The 17,992-nt window shown below is 55.7% G+C and overlaps 3 protein-coding genes across 4 annotated transcripts; 2 read left to right on the top strand and 1 right to left on the bottom strand.

Annotated features, from left to right (window-relative positions):
- Positions 1-85: 85 nt before the first annotated feature.
- Icam4 (intercellular adhesion molecule 4 (Landsteiner-Wiener blood group)) lies at positions 86-1,539 on the top strand. Its single transcript, XM_046437006.2, has 2 exons — positions 86-1,196; positions 1,322-1,539. Exons 1-2 carry the CDS (start codon positions 350-352, stop codon positions 1,513-1,515), a joined length of 1,041 nt encoding a protein of 346 aa, XP_046292962.1. The 5' UTR covers positions 86-349; the 3' UTR covers positions 1,516-1,539.
- A 1,358-nt stretch (positions 1,540-2,897) lies between these two features.
- Icam5 (intercellular adhesion molecule 5) lies at positions 2,898-9,389 on the top strand. The gene is made up of 11 exons (XM_046437008.2): positions 2,898-3,138; positions 4,023-4,292; positions 4,470-4,790; positions 5,001-5,288; positions 5,532-5,786; positions 5,929-6,177; positions 6,630-6,872; positions 6,969-7,247; positions 7,335-7,574; positions 7,990-8,253; positions 8,956-9,389. The coding sequence occupies exons 1-11, from the start codon at positions 3,057-3,059 to the stop codon at positions 9,222-9,224; spliced, it is 2,760 nt and encodes a 919-aa protein (XP_046292964.1). The 5' UTR covers positions 2,898-3,056; the 3' UTR covers positions 9,225-9,389.
- Positions 9,390-12,822: 3,433 nt separating this feature from the next.
- On the bottom strand, positions 12,823-17,937 carry Zglp1 (zinc finger GATA like protein 1). 2 transcript variants are annotated; one of them, XM_058576510.1, is made up of 6 exons: positions 17,567-17,937; positions 16,596-16,961; positions 14,275-14,345; positions 13,828-13,921; positions 13,421-13,546; positions 12,823-13,309 (listed from the first exon to the last, which is right to left on the bottom strand). In XM_058576510.1, exons 1-6 carry the CDS (start codon positions 17,671-17,673, stop codon positions 13,135-13,137), a joined length of 939 nt encoding a protein of 312 aa, XP_058432493.1. In that variant the 5' UTR covers positions 17,674-17,937; the 3' UTR covers positions 12,823-13,134. The 2 variants fall into 2 exon arrangements, with proteins under 2 accessions (XP_058432493.1, XP_046292670.1); XM_046436714.2 differs by having other exon boundaries at positions 12,824-13,309; positions 14,275-14,348.
- Positions 17,938-17,992: the final 55 nt, after the last annotated feature.

Here is a 17,992-nt window from a genome sequence, read left to right as displayed (position 1 = left end):
CTGGAAGAAACTCTATGTAGCCCAGCCACAGCTCCTAACCTCCCACTTCCTCTCCCAAGAGAAGGTTGCCTGTTGGCTCAACTCTGAGGCTTTGTTCTAAATCTGGGAGTTTAAAAAAAATTATCTGGACCCGGGTCCACAAAATTGAAATGACAACTGGTTGTCAATGGGGTCTGGAATCTCATTCCTGGGCCAAAAGGGATGGATATCTTCTGCAGGGCTCCTGGGTCCCCTGGGGATCTCGGGGCCCCTCTCTGGGCGGGTCTAAGGAGGCGGGACTACGAATCTCCTATCTCCAGAGCCAGTGGTGGCTCTCTGGCGCCAGGCCCTTCAGCGCGGGCTTTCTGCCATGGGGTCTCTGCTCCTCCTGTCGCTGCTGCTTTTGCTGGTGACCGTGGATCCAGGAGATGGAGGCGTGCTGGGGAGCCAGGCTGAGCGTGTGCAAGGCACCAGCGGCAGCCCTCCCGCCCCCTCGGGGACACCAGCGCCCTTCTGGGTACGCATTAGTCCGGAGTTGGTGGTGGTACCGCAGGGGGGCTCAGTGCGGCTTAACTGCAGCAATAGCTGCCCCCTGCCGGAAAGTTCCAGCACCCAGCTGCAGCCGGAAAGTTCCAGTGTCGGCACCCAGCTGCTGCTGGGCAAGACGCTCAGTGGGCCAGGTTGGGTATCTTACCAGCTGCTGAATGTGAGGGCTTGGAGCTCCGACGTACACTGCTTCGTCACCTGCGCAGGAAAAACGCGAGAGGCCACCGCCAGGATCACCGCCTACAGTGAGGGACAGGGGTACAGGTCCAGCTGGGGTGAGGGGAAGAAGGTGAAGGATGGGGTAGTTGAAAGTCGCGAGAGGGGGCGCCCGCGGACCTTACGGTGGGGCTCCCCTCTTGCTTTAGAGCGGCCTCGCAGCGTTATCCTGGAACCACCGATCTTGGTTGGCCAGGAGTACTTTCTGCGCTGCCACGTGACGCACGTGTTCCCAGTGGGCTCCTTGATGGTGATCCTGAGGCGCCGCGGCCAGGTCATCTATTTCGAAAGCTTGGAGCACTTCCAAGATTTGAATCTGGCCAATGTGACGCTGACCCATGTTTTGCGCACTGGGCCCAGCAACCTATGGCAACCGTTGACCTGCCACGCGCGCCTCAGTCTCCACGGTCTGGTGATACACAGCAGCTCAGCACCTATTATGCTAACAGCCTTAGGTGAGGCACCTGGGGACTTGGGGGAGGGAGGTTATGACTTCAGGATGGTGTGCAGACCTAATGACCACATAGTGGTCGCCAGACCTCTATGTGCACCTTTCCTAATTCTCACCTCCTGCTCCCAGCTTGGAACCCCGCCTCCAAAGCCTTGGCCTCCATCTCCATCGCAGCCCTTGTGGGGATCCTTCTTGCCATGGGGGCTGCCTACCTGTGCAAGTGCCCAGCTAAGCAGCCCGGGCTTAGAAAGCTATTCTATGCCAACCAAGCCAAAGGAAAAAGAAGTCTGGTACAATTTAGTAAACCCAGCTTGGATCAATAAAGCTTCCTTGACCAGTCTCTGTCACACAGCCTAACGGTCCTTAGAGGAAAGTGTCTCCTTTACTGGCCCTGCTTTCTTAAAATTCTTTGTCTTGCTTAGTTAGGCACTTGAGGTTTCTCCCTCAAGGCCTACTTGAGGTTCCAGGGCCCCAGTACCTCTGCATTCCCAACCGGTGTAGTAAAAAAACATCTGCTAGCATTATCAGTGAGGTGCAGATGGGCTAAATGGGGCCCTGGAGGGGCCTTGGGCTGGGGGAGGGCTGGTTCATTATACAGCTTTTCCTCATTGGCTCCGTCGCTACCACGCAGCAGCTCTGATTGGATGTTAAGTTTCCTTTCCCACCCCCATCTCCACTTTACACAGTCGGCTTTCCAGGAGGCCAACATCGGAGGGGTCCTCATCCCCACAGCCCACCATTAGCGTTGAGGAACAGAAAATAAGTGGGTGGGGTCATATAGGGTCACGTATTGCGGGAAAGGGATACCCAGACGAACTATCTATGTAGTGACAGCAAGAGAGAGAGGTCATCAGATGGTCCACGTAGGTTGTCAGAGCCTGGTGTCCTAGCAACGTCCTGGTAGTCACTGGGCCAGGTGGGCATATGGGAGGTGTCAAAGCTTGGGACCCAGATGCAGGGTCAAAAGCGTGACATTTGACTTCTCGGTCTCACGAAGATGCAGAATTTAGGCCCGCTCAGGGTACCTAGCGGAGCCGACACTGTCCAGGGCCCCGCCCGCCCCGAGGAAGGCGCGTTCAGAAGCGCTCCCTGGGAAGCTTGCGCTCGCACAGGCGGGTAGACACATGCCCGCTGCACGCTGGGTAAATACAGACCCCGAGCCGAGCCGATTCTAATTTAGACGCCCGCGAACGCTGCGCGCACGCACACGTGTCTCCGACTCGCTGGCACTTTCGTCCCCGCCCCCTCGTCGCGTGCCGGAGCCGAGCGGGAGGACTAGAGGTGTGGTTGTCATCCTCAGCTCCTCGGGGTCAGAGGACGGTTCAGTGGAAGGAGGCATCCCCACACCGTCCTCTAGACCCGTCTTTTCCCCACACGGTGTTGCTCAAACCTCTGTTAAGCTCCAAATCAATCCCCGCCCCAAGGGGCGCTGGTAGGAGGAGCTAAACCTGCGGGCGGAGCTCAAGCCCAGCTTGTTATCCTAGCGTCTAAACCAGGGTGGGTGGAGGTTTGGGCAGGGCAACCCAGCATCCCCCCACCTCCGCGTCGCGGCCGAGGATGACGCGGGAGAGCGTGGTCGTCCCCAGAAGGCTCCAGGAGATCGGGCCGACCTCCATGTAAACCCAGGGGTCGCTCACTCCTGCCGGCTCGCCTTCGCCAAGGCCTGGAGCCCAGTGCACGCTCGCCTCCCGCCCCCCGCCGCCTCTGCCGCCGCCCCCTCCTTGGAAACCAAGTTACCAACGTTTAAACCAATCCCCGAGCGCAACTCTGCCTCCCCCACACTCCACCCGCCGCGCCGCGCCGTCCTCTAGCCGGGCTCGTCACTCGCGCTCCCCTCGCTTCCTTCGCTTCCCCCGCGGCGGCGATGCCAGGGCCTTCGCCAGGGCTGCGCCGAGCGCTACTCGGCCTCTGGGCTGCCCTGGGCCTGGGGATCCTTGGCCTCTCAGGTAAGAGCCCGCTGCTGCTGGGGGTGGACAGAGCTGGGGCGGAGTTGCCAGACCTGAGCAGCGGCCTTACGCCCCTCCCAGCTCCGCCCTCTCCTCGCTCCCACGCTTCTGCTCCCCACCTTGAGCCCCTGTCTCCCTCCCCCCACCACGCACAGAGACCCAGCCTCGTGACTCCTGGCCCTCCTACTCCCTTCGAGATGGAGGGTGTTCTTTTGCACCCAACCCTGTGCCCTAGAGACCCCGTGGCTCTCCTGTCCCTTCCCCGGGTACCTCCTCGCTCTGTGTGGTGCACTGTGGACCATGGACTGGCGTCTTTCCCACTCACGCTCAGCAAAGACCCTATCTCCTCAACTCATGACTCAGAGGCGCTGTTCCCGCTCCATTCGGAGCCCTGGCAACCGGGTCGTTCCCGCGGTTCCTTCCAAGCGTCCAGCCCCGCGTCCTCTTTCCATATTCTTTACCCAGGATTGGGGTCCTCCCGTATCCTTGACTCAGGCACAACTCAGCTTTGCCCTCACTCCAACCTCAGTCTCCTGGCGATCTGCCAGGACCTTGAGAACTCGTTCATTCCCCATCCCCCACCTGGAGTCCCCTCCTCCCAGCGTTGCTGTGTGCATCGAAGACCCCATTTTCCCTCTCTTCCCCTCCCATCATGTTTTCCCACCACTTCATTGGAGCCTTGGAGACCAGGGCTCACCGTTGCCATGTCCCAGAGACACCCTCAAGGTTTGGACTCTGGGAGCACACATCCAAACCTGAGGCCCGGGCAGGACGCGGGACTCCTGGGTTCTTTCCTGACTGTGGCCTCTGCTCGTCCCTCGGGGACCCCTGACTCAGTGTAGGGGCACTGAGGTCTCAGGCTGAGCCCGCGTTTCCCCGGGCAGCGGTCGCGCAGGAGCCCTTCTGGGCAGACCTGCAGCCCCGCGTTGCGCTTGTGGAGCGCGGGGGCTCGCTGTGGCTGAACTGCAGCACCAACTGCCCTCGGCCGGAGCGCGGTGGCCTGGAGACCTCGCTGCGTCGAAATGGGACCCAGAGGGGCTTGCGCTGGCTGGCGCGGCAGCTAGTGGACATCCGCGAGCCAGAGACCCAGCCCGTCTGCTTCTTCCGCTGCGCTCGGCGCACACTACAGGCGCGTGGGCTCATTCGCACTTTCCGTGAGTTCTGTGTGGCCAAGCTTATACTCCACTACTTTCCTTCCCTTCCAAGGCCCCGCCCCAGGGTTCCGGGGTCCTCCCCTTTAGGCTCCACCCTCTCGATTCCCACGCTCACCCTTCTGGGTCTTACCTCCCTAAGCCCCAGCGTTTTCAATAGCAGCGATTCCCATTTTGCAGAGCGGCCAGATCGCGTAGAGCTGGTGCCGCTACCTGCCTGGCAGCCCGTGGGCGAGAACTTCACCCTGAGCTGTAGAGTCCCGGGCGCCGGTCCCCGCGGGAGCCTCACACTGACCCTGCTGCGCGGGGCTCAGGAGCTGATCCGCCGCAACTTTGCCGGCGAGCCACCCCGAGCGCGGGGCGCGGTGCTCACCGCCACGGTACTGGCGCGGAGAGAGGACCATGGAGCTAATTTCTCGTGTCGCGCGGAGCTGGACCTTCGGCCGCATGGCCTGGGACTGTTTGAAAACAGCTCCGCCCCCAGAGAGCTCCGAACCTTCGGTGAGTGGGTGTGGGGTCCCCAACTTGGGGCGGGCTGATTTTTAAGTTTAGAGACATATGCATCTGAATGCTACTCCTTACTTCAACGCTCACCCGCTGAGTTATTTTCGTCTATGCCTTAAGACTGATAATATAAGATAGTGAATGTGAAATGCTTAGTACATATCAACTGCTCAGTACATAAATTTAAGCTCTATTCTTCGACCCTAGCCTTGTCTCCAGACTCCCCGCGCCTCATTGCTCCCCGGCTCCTAGAAGTGGGCTCAGAAAAGCCGGTGAGCTGCTCTTTGGACGGACTGTTTCCAGCCCCGGAGGCTGGGGTTTACCTCGAATTAGGAGATCAGAGACTGAATCCTTATGTCACACTCGAGGGGGACGCCCTCATGGCCACTGCTACGGTCACCGCAAGCGCAGAGCAGGAGGGTGCCAGGCAGCTGGTCTGCACCGTGACCTTGGGGGGCGAAAGCCGAGAGACCCGGGAGAACCTAACGATCTACAGTAAGGAGCTGCGCACCCAGATTTCCGCGACCTAGGGGTGGGGCCAAAACCACTCAAAGGCGGGGCGATGAGTGGGCGGGATCCCAGTACCTGAACAGGCATGGCCAGAGAATTTTTAAAGGACTGACAGATAGAGGTTGGGAAGTTGGCTGCAACCCGGGAAACGCTCCGGGAGATAAGGGGCGGGCTTTGACCCGTAGGAGGGGCGTGGTCTGCGGACTCCCGGCAATGCTCGGTCCCCAGGCTTCCCCGCGCCCCTCCTGAACCTGAGTGAACCCAACGCCCCTGAGGGGAAGATGGTGACAGTAACCTGCACAGCCGGGGCTCGGACCCTGGTCGCACTGGAGGGAATTCCAGCTGCTGTTCTGGGGCAGCCCGCCCAACTCCAGCTAAACGTCACTGAGAATGATGACAGGCGCGGCTTCTTCTGCGAAGCCATCCTCGAGGTGGATGGGGAGATCTTGAGCAAGAACGAGAGCGCGGAGCTTCGCGTCCTATGTGAGTTAATGTTAACCCATCGCCCAGCTCCTAGTGACCTCCAATCACCTGCTCACTCTCCGATCGCGATCGCATAGTGGAAGCGGGGGTCATTCATCGCAAGCCACTTTTAGCCTCTTGTATCCCACGCCCCTGTCCACAGATGGTCCCCGGCTGGACGACTCTGATTGTCCCAGAAGCTGGACGTGGCCAGAGGGCCCAGAGCAGACACTGCGCTGCGAGGCCCGAGGAAACCCAGCGCCCTCAGTGCATTGCGCGAGGCCCGACGGCGGGGCTGTGCTGGCGCTTGGCCTACTGGGTCCGGTCACTCGCGCACTCGCGGGCACTTACCGCTGCACAGCGGTCAATGTACAGGGCGAGGCGGTCAAGGACGTGACACTAACAGTAGAATGTGAGTAGTGGGGTACCCAGGGCGCGTCTCTTTCTGGTTCTCAGGGCCTAAGCGGGGCTGACCTATAGGAAAGTATAAGAATAGGGTTTGAAGTGTGTCTCTGGGCAGGATTTGGGAAAAGGGAAGAGGCTGGTGAGGAAGCGGCATCAGGGACCAATCTTGGAAAAGGATGGGGGCGTGGGTGTGTGGGTATACTCTGGCAAAAATGGGCGGTCTGAGTGGCCAAAAATTTTAGGCTGAAGACTGGAGAGGGCCTGTGGGTTCATTGTGGGAATTAGAAAAATGCCCCTACTCAGGGCTCATGGAGCTTGATTAGCTACACCCTTTTGGCTAGCAGTCCCTGCAGGGCACAGCCTGCCCAACCCAGCCTGGCGCTGGGACCCAAAAAGGGTCACTAAGGTCATCACATCGGTCCCCAGACCTCAAACCCAACAACATACGCCTCCTTTCAGATGCACCGGCGCTAGACAGTGTGGGCTGCCCAGAACAGATTACTTGGTTGGAGGGAACAGAGGCCTCGCTGAGCTGTGTGGCACACGGGGTCCCTCCGCCCAACGTGAGCTGTGTACGCACTGGGGAGGCCAAAATTGTCGAAGGGCTGCTGCGCGTGGCTCGGGAGCATGCAGGCACTTACCGATGCGAAGCCACCAATGCTCGAGGTTCTGCAGCTAAAAATGTGGCTGTCACGGTGGAATGTGAGTAGAGGCGGCTCAGGACAAGATAGGGTTTGTGGGCACCACCCAGACCAGCTTTCTGTCCCCTATGTGAACCCCTGCTTCCTTGTGTCCCAGATGGCCCCAGTTTTGACGAGCTGAGTTGCCCCAGCAACTGGACCTGGGTGCAAGGATCTGGACGACTGTTTTCCTGTGATGTCGAAGGGAAGCCAGAGCCAAACGTGGAGTGCGTGGGCTCTGAGGGTGCCAGTGAGGGGACGGTGCTGCCGTTGGCAAGCTCAAACCCTAATCCTAGAGACCCCGCTATTGCTAGTGACCTGACACCTGGTATCTACATCTGCAACGCCACCAACCGGCACGGCTCCATGGTCAAAACAGTTGTCGTGAGCGCGGAGTGTGAGCGGAGCCCAGGTGGGCGGGAGTAAGGGGTGTCCCCAGGGTCCCGGGCCCCCTCCCTGACGCCCTCTACTGGCTACTCTGCAGCGTCGCCACAGATGGATGAGTCCACCTGCCCAAGTCATCAGACATGGCTGGAAGGGGCTAAACCTGCAGCGCTGGCCTGCACCGCCCGAGGTCAGCCCTTCCCACAAGTGCACTGCTCCAGAGAGGGTGCGCCCCAGCCTGAGAGGCAGCGCGTGTCCCGAGAGGATGCGGGTACCTATCTCTGTGTGGCCACCAATGCTCATGGCACAGATTCCCGGACCATCACTGTGGGCGTGGAATGTGAGTGCAGGCCTTTCCTGATGCAAGGGACTCTGTCCCTGGAAAAGTGATTTGCAGGGTGACAGAGCCCACGGAAGTTCAGCGGCACCTCTCCCAGTCCCATTTTTGGGAGCAGGGAGTTCTGGCCTAAACCTGGGTGGTAATGAAAATTCTAGGGAACAGGAACTCGCTCCGGCTCGCTTAAATCCTGGATGGATAGTGGCAAAGCTCCACCTCCTCCCATTCAATAAGAAGGGAGCAAAATTTATGTCCTAAAATACTGACTGTGGAGGGAAGGTGCTCTGACGCGAGCAGCATTTTCTCCCCCTCACCGGAAAAGAGGAGGCTTCAGGCCGATTATGATGGGCCAGAGTAGGGCACCTGGGTAACCGCTGAGCAGCCGCTCAATCGGTCTTCACCCCTTTGACCCCTGCAGACCGTCCGGTAGTTGCGGAGCTGGCCGCCTCACCCTCGAGCGTGCGGCCAGGCGGGAACTTCACATTGACCTGCCGCGCAGAGGCCTGGCCTCCAGCCCAGATCAGTTGGCGCGCACCCCCGGGAGCCCTCAACATCGGCCTGTCGAGCAACAATAGCACGCTAAGCGTGGCGGGCGCTATGGGCAGTCACGGCGGGGAGTACGAGTGCGCCGCCACCAACGCGCACGGGCGCCATGCACGGCGCATCACGGTGCGCGTGGCTGGTAAGTGACAGCTGGGGGTGGAGCAAGGGATCTGCTGGAGGGTGTGACCCGGGCCTTGGGGCTCGGGTCAGTATCAATCTCTGCCTCTCAATCCCAAAAGACGAGACCAAAGTGGGTCAAAGTAGAAGTCAACGCGCCTGACGAATGGGGCTCTTGATGGAAGATCAGGGGTGGGAGGCGGAGGTCGGGAGGAAGGTCAGCTCCAGGGGGAGGGACCCTTCAGAGCTGTGACAGCTGTGGGAGGCTCTGATGAACTTGGAGTGGGTTTTGGGGTAGAGGGTGAGGATGACTTGACCTAACTCACCCTCCACTATGGCGCTGTGGGGAAGGGGGACCCAGGGAAGCTGATGGGGGTCAACGAGGTGCCCTCCCCCATTAAATGTAGCTCCTGGGGATGGTTCTCTCTGGGGTGGAGAAACTGCGCTGGCCTCACTGGTCTTCGTCCTTTTGGGAATGGAGAGAATTGACTCACCACTATGGGGTCAAGGGCTTGTATTCGCATGGGGTGTCAACTGGGTCTGCGGTCCCACTGCCCCTAGAGGGCCTTAGGTGCTCTCCAACTTCTCACAGGCCGGGCTCACTTCCCTGGGGCTCACATGCCAGATGCATGAAGTCTGACCTCGTGTTCATGCCAGGGGACAGGGACTGGGGGTGGGAGGAGCCTGGCGCTTTCCCACCCTCGTGAAAATTTCCACGCGGCAGGTCCGTGGCTGTGGGTGGCCGTGGGCGGAGCGGCCGGGGGCGCGGCGCTGCTGGCGGCTGGGGCGGGCCTGGCCTTCTACGTGCAGTCCACAGCCTGCAAGAAGGGCGAGTACAACGTCCAGGAGGCCGAGAGCTCAGGAGAGGCCGTGTGCCTCAACGGCGCGGGCGGGGGCGCCGGCGGGAGCGCGGAAGGTGGACCCGAGACTGGGGGCTCCGCGGAGTCGCCGTCGGGGGGCGAGGTCTTCGCCATCCAGCTGACTTCCGCGTGACCTGCTCCCCTCTCCCCGCGGGCCGGGGGCCGCCCCCCAGGCGCACACGGGGGCTTATTTATTGTTCTATCTATTTATTTATTTATTCATTTATTTATTTATTCAACTCCAGGGGTATCACCCCTATTTTCTACCCATCTCCCCCAATAAAGTTTTTATAAAGGACTCTCGGTCTCAGCTTCTGTGGATGCAAAATGAGACAATGTGGTCGAATCCCGATTGCGACGATTATTCCTCCAAAAGACTTTTTTTTTTTTTTTTTTTTTGAGAGCCTACTATGTGTCAGGCGTTAGGCACGTGACACGCCGCCTGTGAGCAGTGTGATCTGGAGCTTTACCTCCCTGTTCCCAGTTTCCTGCCATCACAGGACCCTTGGGCAGGGGTGGGGACCAGCTCCTTCCTCCTCCTCCCTGTTGCTTATCTCTTCCGTCCAGCTCTGACCTCCGATCTGCCCCCTGACCCAGCTAGATCCTGAAGGTGGGAGATCAGGTGCTTTCCCCAGGTCTGTTTACCGGCAGAGCCACGCCGCCTTGCCGGGAGAGGCCAAGCAGTCCTTCCCAAGTGGTGGGATGGGTGGAGGGAGGAGCAGTGGCTGCAGTTGTGGGTGTCAGCCCTCCTGTTAAAGGACTACTGCTGCCCCCACCCCAAAGCTTCCTCCAGCCAGTGTCCACCCACACTGCCTCAGTTTACCCCAACCTGCTTTATCACTTGACCCATCATGATTCAGAGCTAACACAGGGGATCAGCAGCAACCCCCACGCACATCACCATCCCTCCAATGGCATAAGGAGAGAACAGCTGGGCCTCCCCCTCTCTCCCTCCTCCCTCAAAAACAGGAACACAGAGCTCTGGAGAAGGAAGTTCGCCTGGGCAGCTCCAAGCTTCATTGGCTGCCCCCATGCGAACATTTAATGAGCAAAGATGAGAACAGGAAGGAGGGCATGAGAGGGCAAACTGGTTCTGGGTGTTAAGTGCCAGGGACAAAAAGCAACAAAGCACAGGCAAGTTAGAGTCCCTGCTGGGCTCCCCCCCAAGTCTCTACCACTTCCCCTGGCCTCCTCCAGATCCCCTGAAGCCCACAAAATCTTGCCTGCCTGTCCTGTCCTTTGGTTTGGTTTTGTTGATAGTGAGGGTTGAACCCTGGGGTGCTCTACCACTAAGCTACACCCCCAGCCCTTTTTATTTCGAGATAGAGTCTCACTAAGATGAGGCTGGCCTCAATCTCCCTGCAGAGTACCTGGTATTACAGGTGTGCACTACCATGCCCAGCCCATGCTGTTCCTTCTGACGGGGGAGTCCTCACCTCCAGGTCCCTTTGCTAGTTCCCTAACTTTTTTTTTTTTTTAAGTATTTGTTTTTTATTTGTAGTTGGACACAGTACTTTTATTTTGTTTATTTATCTTTATGTGGTGCTGAGAATCAAACCCAGGGCCTTGCATGTGCTAGGCAAGCACTCTACCACTGAGCCACAACCCCAGCCCTAGTTCACTATCTTGAGGTCTCTATGCCAAGTCAATCCCTGAGGGGACCTTCCCTGAGCCCCATGGATAAAGTAGCCCCTCAATTCTTTTTGTGGGGGGGGGTACCTGGGGATTGAACTCAGGGGCACTCAACCACTGAGCCACATCCCCAGCCCTGTTTTGAATTTTATTTAAGAGACAGGGTCTCACTGAGTTGCTTAGTGCCTTTCTTTTGCTGAGGCTGGTTTTGTACTCATGATCCTCCTGCCTCAGTCTCTCCAGTTGCTGGGATTACAGATGTGTGCCACCGCATCTGGCTCAATTCCTCTTACACATTTTTCTGCAGCCCAGATCACTACTTAAGATTCTATTCGGGGGCTGAGATTGTGGCTCAGTGGTAGAGCGCTTGCCTAGCATGTGCGAGGCCCTGGGTTCGATCCTCAGCACCACATAAAGATAAAAAATAAAGATACTGTGTCCAATTACAACTAAAAAAAAGATTCTATTTGATATTTTATTGAAATTGTATTTATTTTTAAGAAATGGGGTCTCTCTGTGTTTCCCAGACTGAATTCACCTCCTGGGCTCAAGTGAGTCTCCTCCCTCAGCCTCCTGAGTAGCTGGGCCTTCAGGTGTACACCACTGCACCAGCTAACTGAATATTGCTCTCTCAGCCTAGAATATTGGCCCCAGCAGATCATTGATCTTTTTCATTTTTAAATTTTTTTATAACTTTATTTATTTATATGTGGTGCTGAGGATCGAAACCAGGACCTTGCAGGTGCGAGGCAAATGATGTTCTACCACTGAGCCATAACCCCAGCCCCTAAATTTTTTTTCCTTTTTTTTTTTTTTTTTTGCAGTACTGGGGATTGAATCCAGGAACACTATCACTGAGCTATACCCCTAGCTATTTTTAATTTTAGATAGGCTCTAAGTTCTGGAGGCTAACCTTGAACTTGCCATCCTCTGGCCTTGGCCTCCTGAGTCACTGGGATTACAGGATGTACCATAGTACTGTACATTGTTCTTTTTTTTTTTAATATATTTTTAAAAAAAATTTTAGTTGTAGTTGGATACAACACCTTTAATTCACTTATTTTTATGTGGTGCTGAGGCTTGAACCCAGGGTCCTGCACATGGGAAGTGAGTGCTCAACCACTGAGCCACAACCCCAGCCCTGTACTTTGTTCTTTCTATTCACCCAGTATCCCCACTTCGGCACACAATAGATGCTCAATAAATGGGTAAAAACAGTTGTGAATCTGCAGAGACCTTGATGAGTTCAATGTGTGACCTCAAGTTTTTCCATGCTGGGCACTGGGGAGGCCTCTTGTGGTCAAGCACACAGATGTGGCCACCTTGGACCTAAGTCATGGTCTAGTGGGAGAGAGATGAATGTGATTAAATACTTTTGGGCCAGATAGAGAAATGAAACTTCTGGCAGGTTCTAAGAGGGATACCGGCAAGGAGCTGAACTTGAGACTGATGTGGGCTGGGTGTGGAGTTCTGTTTTAGAGTCGGTGGTTTAGGAAGGCTTCCCTGAAGGGGTGATATTAAGTTTTTCCAAATGACAAGAAGGTAGCAGCCCTGGGGAGATGTGGAGGGAAGATGTTTTAGGCCGAAGAAAGGTTAGCAATGATCTGAGGGCTGAGAAATATGGGCCCCGGGGCTTTTCCTACAGCTGTACTCAGGTGAGACTAGGAGGGTCTCGCAGGTTTGTACTCTCTCACCTCCTGCAGTAGGCAGCAGACCCAATCTTGATGCAACTCACCTTTATTTATTTATTTATTTATTTATTTATTTTTGCAGTGCTGAGGATGGAAGCCAGGGCTTGCTGGCTAAGTGCTCCACCACTGAGTCACAGCCCTGGCCCACCCCATCCATTCTTGGGCTCTTTCTTCTCCCTCTCAATAAGCTCTGGTGACTTGTGCCTCCCAGTTGCCCAGGGCTGGTTCCCCTGGTCAGTTTTTGGTTTGGGGTTGGGGGGGCATCTCTTGAAGAGGGGGGAGGGGAACACAGCAGGGTTGGTATGCTCAAGGGTGCAGGGAGGGTGACAGTCTGAAAGCAGGGGTGAGGCTAGCAGATGAAGGGCCCACCTGTGTGTCGGTCGGCATGCATCTGTCCCCTGTGCGATGACACACAGGTGTCTGTCACTGGCTGTGTCTATTGATTTGTGTGGTCAGTCTGTATCTGTGTGTCTTTCACATGTGGGTGTCAGCACATGCATTTGTCTTGTGCATCTATGTGTGTTGTTTGTGTGGTGACTGTTTTCCGGTATAGGACACTGTGCTGAGTGAATGTGGTTAATTCTTGTGTTGGTCTGTATATAACTCTCTGTGTGTGTGTGTGTGTGTGTGTGTGTTCCTCACAACCCCAATGAAACACCTGCCCCCATCTTCCCAGGATGGGGAGAAGTGAAGGAAAGTACTCAGAATGGGATTCCCAAATCACACTGCTCTGAGTAGCTCAGGCTTTCTCAAAGTATTAATAGCAATAACAATAGTCACAGCTGAAACAGTTTCCTTTATTTGGAGTCCAATCAAGCCCGACTGGAGAAGGGGCTGAACCAGGGGGGTGACCTCATGAAACAGGGAGTCTGGGGACTGAGCCTGGATATTCTTCCTGGGAGAGACAGGAGACAGGCTTGACTTTCCTTACTCCTAGGAGTTCTACCCATTCTTCCCCTAGGAAAACTGAGGCAGAACCAGGTCACTTGAGTGAAGAAGGGCTTACATTTCCTGAGTTGGGTCTTGGTGGGGGTCCATGGACAACCCACATCTGCCACACAGCTTCTTGGGCTGGACACTTTTCCTGGGCACCAGCCAGCAACTGGAACAACGGGTACCATATTTCTTGTACCTGGGATGGAGATACAAGAAATTATCATTTAAGATGCAGCAGTGGGGCTGGGCATGTAGCTCAGCAGTGGAGAAAGGCCCTGGGTTTGATCCTCAGCACCACATAAAAATAAATAAATAAGATAAAGGAATTGCGTCCATCTACAACTAAAAACAAAAGATACAGCAGGGACCCAGAAACTATCATGAGGAAGCCATTTTCCTCAAGAGGTACCTCTTCTTCCCAGATCCCCCCACACTAATGGGGGGCCCGACCCCAACTCCCTCCTCCATGCTGAGGACCTGATACCACAGGCATTGCAGAGAGGGGTCCCATCTTCAGCATCTCTCCAGAGTGGGGTCCTCTGGGTCCTACAGGAGGCACAGCATCGTGGAGCTGGAGGGTCAGAGGTCAAAGGGCAAAGATCAGAGTCAAGAATCTGAATTCAAGAGACCTGTGGAGGTAGGGCATTGTGTGTGGGGGGTCCCTGTGAAGGCCCCACCTGGTTCTGGGCCAGCCTTGGGTGTTGTTAAAGACAGGGAAAGCCAGGAAGAGGGACAGATGGTGCAGCTCAGCAGGGGAGGAAGCTGGGGGTGGGGTGACTCAGCCTGAAGGGAGGGGTGCACTCCAACTCCTGGGCAGGTCTAAATGGGGAAGCGGGAGGGGGAGGGGGCAGGGAGACAGAGGCAGGGAGGACAAGAAGTTGGCCCCCCCCAAATATTTACAGCTCTTACATCTTCAGGACTCACCCTGGGCCTCGCTGCCTCCAGGGTTGGGCTCAGGGGCACTGGCAGGGCTTGCGGGTGGTCCCTGAGAGTGGCTGCTGCGGGGCAGATGAGACATTAGCATTGGGGATCAGCGTCCTGTCCCCTGAACACTCATTATCAAGGTATCTGGCAGCCCTAGGAGACAGTCGGAGTCTGAATGATAAGATATCATTCCAAGGGTGGTGTGCTGGGATACAGGCTCAAGTGCCAGTTCTCCCCCTTGCCTGCTGTGTGGCCCTGGACCAGCTACATCCTCACCCTCGAGGCTTCAGTTTTCTAACCTGTACAATGGGCATCATGAGCCCATGTACATGGAGTGCTGCCTGTTGCCAGGGCCGTAGTGATGTCTGTAACCCTAGCAACTCAAGAGGCTGAGGCAGGATGGCAAGTTCAAAGCCAGCCTGGGCAAGTTAGCAAGACTCTGTTTCCAATTTAAAAAAAAGAAAAAGAAAGGACTGAGGATGCGGCTCAGTGGAAAAGTGCCCTGGGCTCAATTCCCAATACCAAAACATAAACGTGTTGCCTGTAACCATTTTTTCTTTCTTTTTTTATTTTTTTTTTGTGGGGGGGGGGCGGAGTACTGGGGATTGAACCCAGGAGCACTTAACCACTGAGCCACATCCCCCCCTTTTTAATTTTTTTTGCAACAGGGTCTTGCTAAGTTGCTTAGAGCCTCACTTTTGGGGAAAGTATACAGCTGCCCTCAGTATGGACCAGCCTGTTTGACAGAGGGGACCAAGTCTCAGTGGAGACAGAGGCAGGGCTGGACATGGCACTGGCCTGAGGTCTTAATCAGACTGAGCCATCCCTCATGTGGAAGGACTGACTCCAGGGCATCTGTCTCCCAATACTTTCCTTTCTTCTGGTGGTGTGCTGGGAGTTGAACCTAGGGCCTTGCAAATGCTAGGCAATCACCATACGCTGAGCCACATTCCAGTCCCCATCAATGTCCTGGTCCTTTCTTGGATGTACATGTCAGCCCTCCCTATCCAGGGATTCTGTATCCAAGACCACAACCAATTGTAGGGTTGTCTTAGTAGGCAGGAGGCCCTGGAGGCCCATCCCTAGCATCGTAAAAATAACAACAAAAATCTGGTCAGGTGTGGTGGTGCACCTTGTAATGCCAGAGGCTTGGGAGGCTGAGGCAGGAGGACTGCAAGTTCAAAGCCAACCTCAGCAACTTAAGAGGCCCTAAGCAACTCAGTGAGACACTGTCTGGAAAGGAAACATAAACAAGGGCTGGGGATGTGGCTCAGTTGTTAAGCACCCTGGGTGCTTTCAATCCTGGTACAGAAAAAAAGAAAGTAAGAAAAGAAACAAACCAACCAAACAAAAAACCTCTGTGGATTGTAAATATTTGAGGAGAAGGGAGCAGGTATGAAGAATAGTAGAATGAACTGGACATTCCGACCCTATGTGCATGTATGTGTACAACTAGAAGAATGAGCAGTCATATTCCATCTATGCCCGATGTGGCAGGATGCATTCTACTGTTATGTATACATAATTAGAAAAAAAAAAACCGTGGGGGGGTACCAGGGAATGAACTCAGGGGCTCTCCACCACTGAGCCACATCCCTAGCCCTATTTTGTATTTTATTAGAACAGGGCCTCACTGAGTTGCTTAGTGCCTCGCTTTTACTGAGGCTGGCTTTGAACTCATGATCCTGCTGACTCAGCCTCCCGAGCCGCTGGGATTACAGGCGCGCACCACCACGCCCAGCTTAGAACAAATTTTTAAGAAAGGAAATATTTAGGGAACAAAATCCACAGGTACTAAACACATACAGACTTTTCATTTCCTAAATGATACAGTTTAACTATTTACATACTGCATGTATATATACTGCATGAGATATTTTAAGGGGTCTAGAAGTGACTTAAAGTACACGGGAAGCTGGGTTCAGTGGCCCATTCCTGTAATCCCCGCTACTCTGAAACTCTGAAGCTGAAGCAGAAGGATCACAAGTTTGAGGTCAGCCTGGGCAACTTAGGGAGACCCTGTCTCAAAAATAAAGAAGGGCTGAGGGTGTAGCTCAATGGTAGAGCACCCCTGGGCTAAATCAACAATACCACAATAAACATTAATAAAAAGGGCTGAGAGTGTAGCTAAGTGGTAGATTGCCCTGGTTTCAACCCATCATATCACAAAAATAAATAAAACAAAGTGTACGGTTTGTACATGGGCTCTACGCAAATAGCATGGCATTTTCTATAACATTTGGGTAACTGGAGGGAGGTGGGGTCCTAGAACCAGCTGCTGTGGATATTGTAAAGGTTACCCTGTCCCAGTTGGGCCCTACCTGTAGGTGGGCAAGATCTGCAGGCTGCAGTCCGGCTTTAACTGAAAAGTCAGAGTCACTCCTTGGAACGTGGGGTCCCCTTTCTCAGTGCCCCGGCAGGGGTGCGGCTGTTTGCGTGGTCTTCTCTGGGGTGGGGCTGGAGGACCCTCAGGGGGCACCATGCTGCAGCGCTTCTGGCTGACTGGGGTCTGCATGTTCTTGGAATTCCTGGCCATAGTTAAGGGGTCCAAAGTCCCCAGGGTCATTGGTCCCCAGCAGGGTCCCAGGGCCAGGGGGTCCTGAGTTGGGGGCAGGGCTAGCCCCTCTTCTGTCTCTTGAAGGAAGCCCAGGGCAGTGATGGAGTCCTGGCATCCAGGCCAGAGGGACCTGTGGACAAGAGGCCAGGTGATTACCTCCATCCCTGGGTGGTTCTTGGATCCAGAAGGCCTGGGGGTGCTCACTGGAACCTATTCCTTGCTCACTGTGCCTTTGAGCAGGTCACACACCCTGCCTGGGCTGTGGAATCCCTTCTAGGTTGTTTCAGGTTTAAAAGTTACAAAATAATTGCAAACAAGGCTCAAGGTAAGCATGCCAGGTGATGTTCTCAGCCCTTATTAACCATTTAATCCACCCAGGAGCCCAGGAAGCAGGGACTTACTCTTGGTGACCAGGCCAGGGCTTCTGACTTCTGAGTAGAAGACCCGCTGACTTTATATGATTTCTGTCTCTATCACTGATACGCTGGCCTACATAACCCCTGGATGACCCTCGGTGATGCTCACATGGGCCACGGGGATTCAGGGAGGTGTGAAATTGTATGGCCTCAGAGCCTAGATCATCTTAAGTGTCTGGAGACCAGAAGCTCTTTTTGGAAGTACCAGTAACTAACTTGGTGACCTCTGGATAACCTCAAGAACCAGAGGCCATGACCCCCTGCCACCAGGCTAGGTGAAATGTCGGCAGGGTGGGGGCAGGCGCCGAGCCTTACGCACCTGCCACTGAGCCTGAAGCATCCGGGGGGCCTCGGCTTCTGCTGGGCGGAGGGTCTTGGCGGCTCCACGTCCAGACAGCGAGACGCCAGGAGCTCTCCCAGCAGCATCAGGTCGGGGTCTTGGCAGTCACACCCCAGCCCCGCCCCACCACCAAGGGGTGGAAAGCCCTACGGCCGCTGCCCCGAGGGTGCAATGAGCCCCAGCTGGGTGGGGCGGGCCGCTGGGGTCTCCTCAGCGCTGCCTCTCCTTCCTGGCTTTACTCAGGTCACCTGCACACCCCTCAGGGCCAAGGGCAGCCTCTATCCCTCCAAATCCCTCCGCAGCTGCAGGGGCGGGGCCTCACCACCGGGGCAACCTGCCTAGGAAGAAGGGGATCCCGAGGCTCTGCCTCAGATCCCCAGCGGTCATCTCTTGCTGCCGGGACAG

This window comes from Marmota monax, unplaced genomic scaffold (assembly GCF_021218885.2).
Source record: "Marmota monax isolate L192 unplaced genomic scaffold, Marmota_monax_Labrador192_F-V1.1 WCK01_AAM20220418_F8-fsc00021, whole genome shotgun sequence".
NCBI lineage: Eukaryota > Metazoa > Chordata > Mammalia > Rodentia > Sciuridae > Marmota > Marmota monax.
This window is presented reverse-complemented; position numbering and strand designations above follow the sequence as displayed.

Bases quoted from the DNA above. Each gene is read 5' to 3' on its own strand.
- Icam4 (XM_046437006.2), top strand. From the start codon at position 350: ATGGGGTCTCTGCTCCTCCTGTCGCTGCTGCTTTTGCTGGTGACCGTG. The intron at 1,197-1,321 runs GTGAGGCACCTG...TCCTGCTCCCAG, and splicing joins TATTATGCTAACAGCCTTAG to CTTGGAACCCCGCCTCCAAA.
- Icam5 (XM_046437008.2), top strand. From the start codon at position 3,057: ATGCCAGGGCCTTCGCCAGGGCTGCGCCGAGCGCTACTCGGCCTCTGG. The intron at 4,293-4,469 runs GTGAGTTCTGTG...CCCATTTTGCAG, and splicing joins TGGGCTCATTCGCACTTTCC to AGCGGCCAGATCGCGTAGAG. The intron at 6,873-6,968 runs GTGAGTAGAGGC...CTTGTGTCCCAG, and splicing joins TGTGGCTGTCACGGTGGAAT to ATGGCCCCAGTTTTGACGAG.
- Zglp1 (XM_046436714.2), bottom strand. From the start codon at position 17,673: ATGCTGCTGGGAGAGCTCCTGGCGTCTCGCTGTCTGGACGTGGAGCCG. The intron at 13,922-14,274 runs GTGAGTCCTGAA...CTGACCCTCCAG, and splicing joins TGGAGGCAGCGAGGCCCAGG to CTCCACGATGCTGTGCCTCC. The intron at 13,547-13,827 runs GTCCTCAGCATG...TCTCCATCCCAG, and splicing joins TGCAATGCCTGTGGTATCAG to GTACAAGAAATATGGTACCC.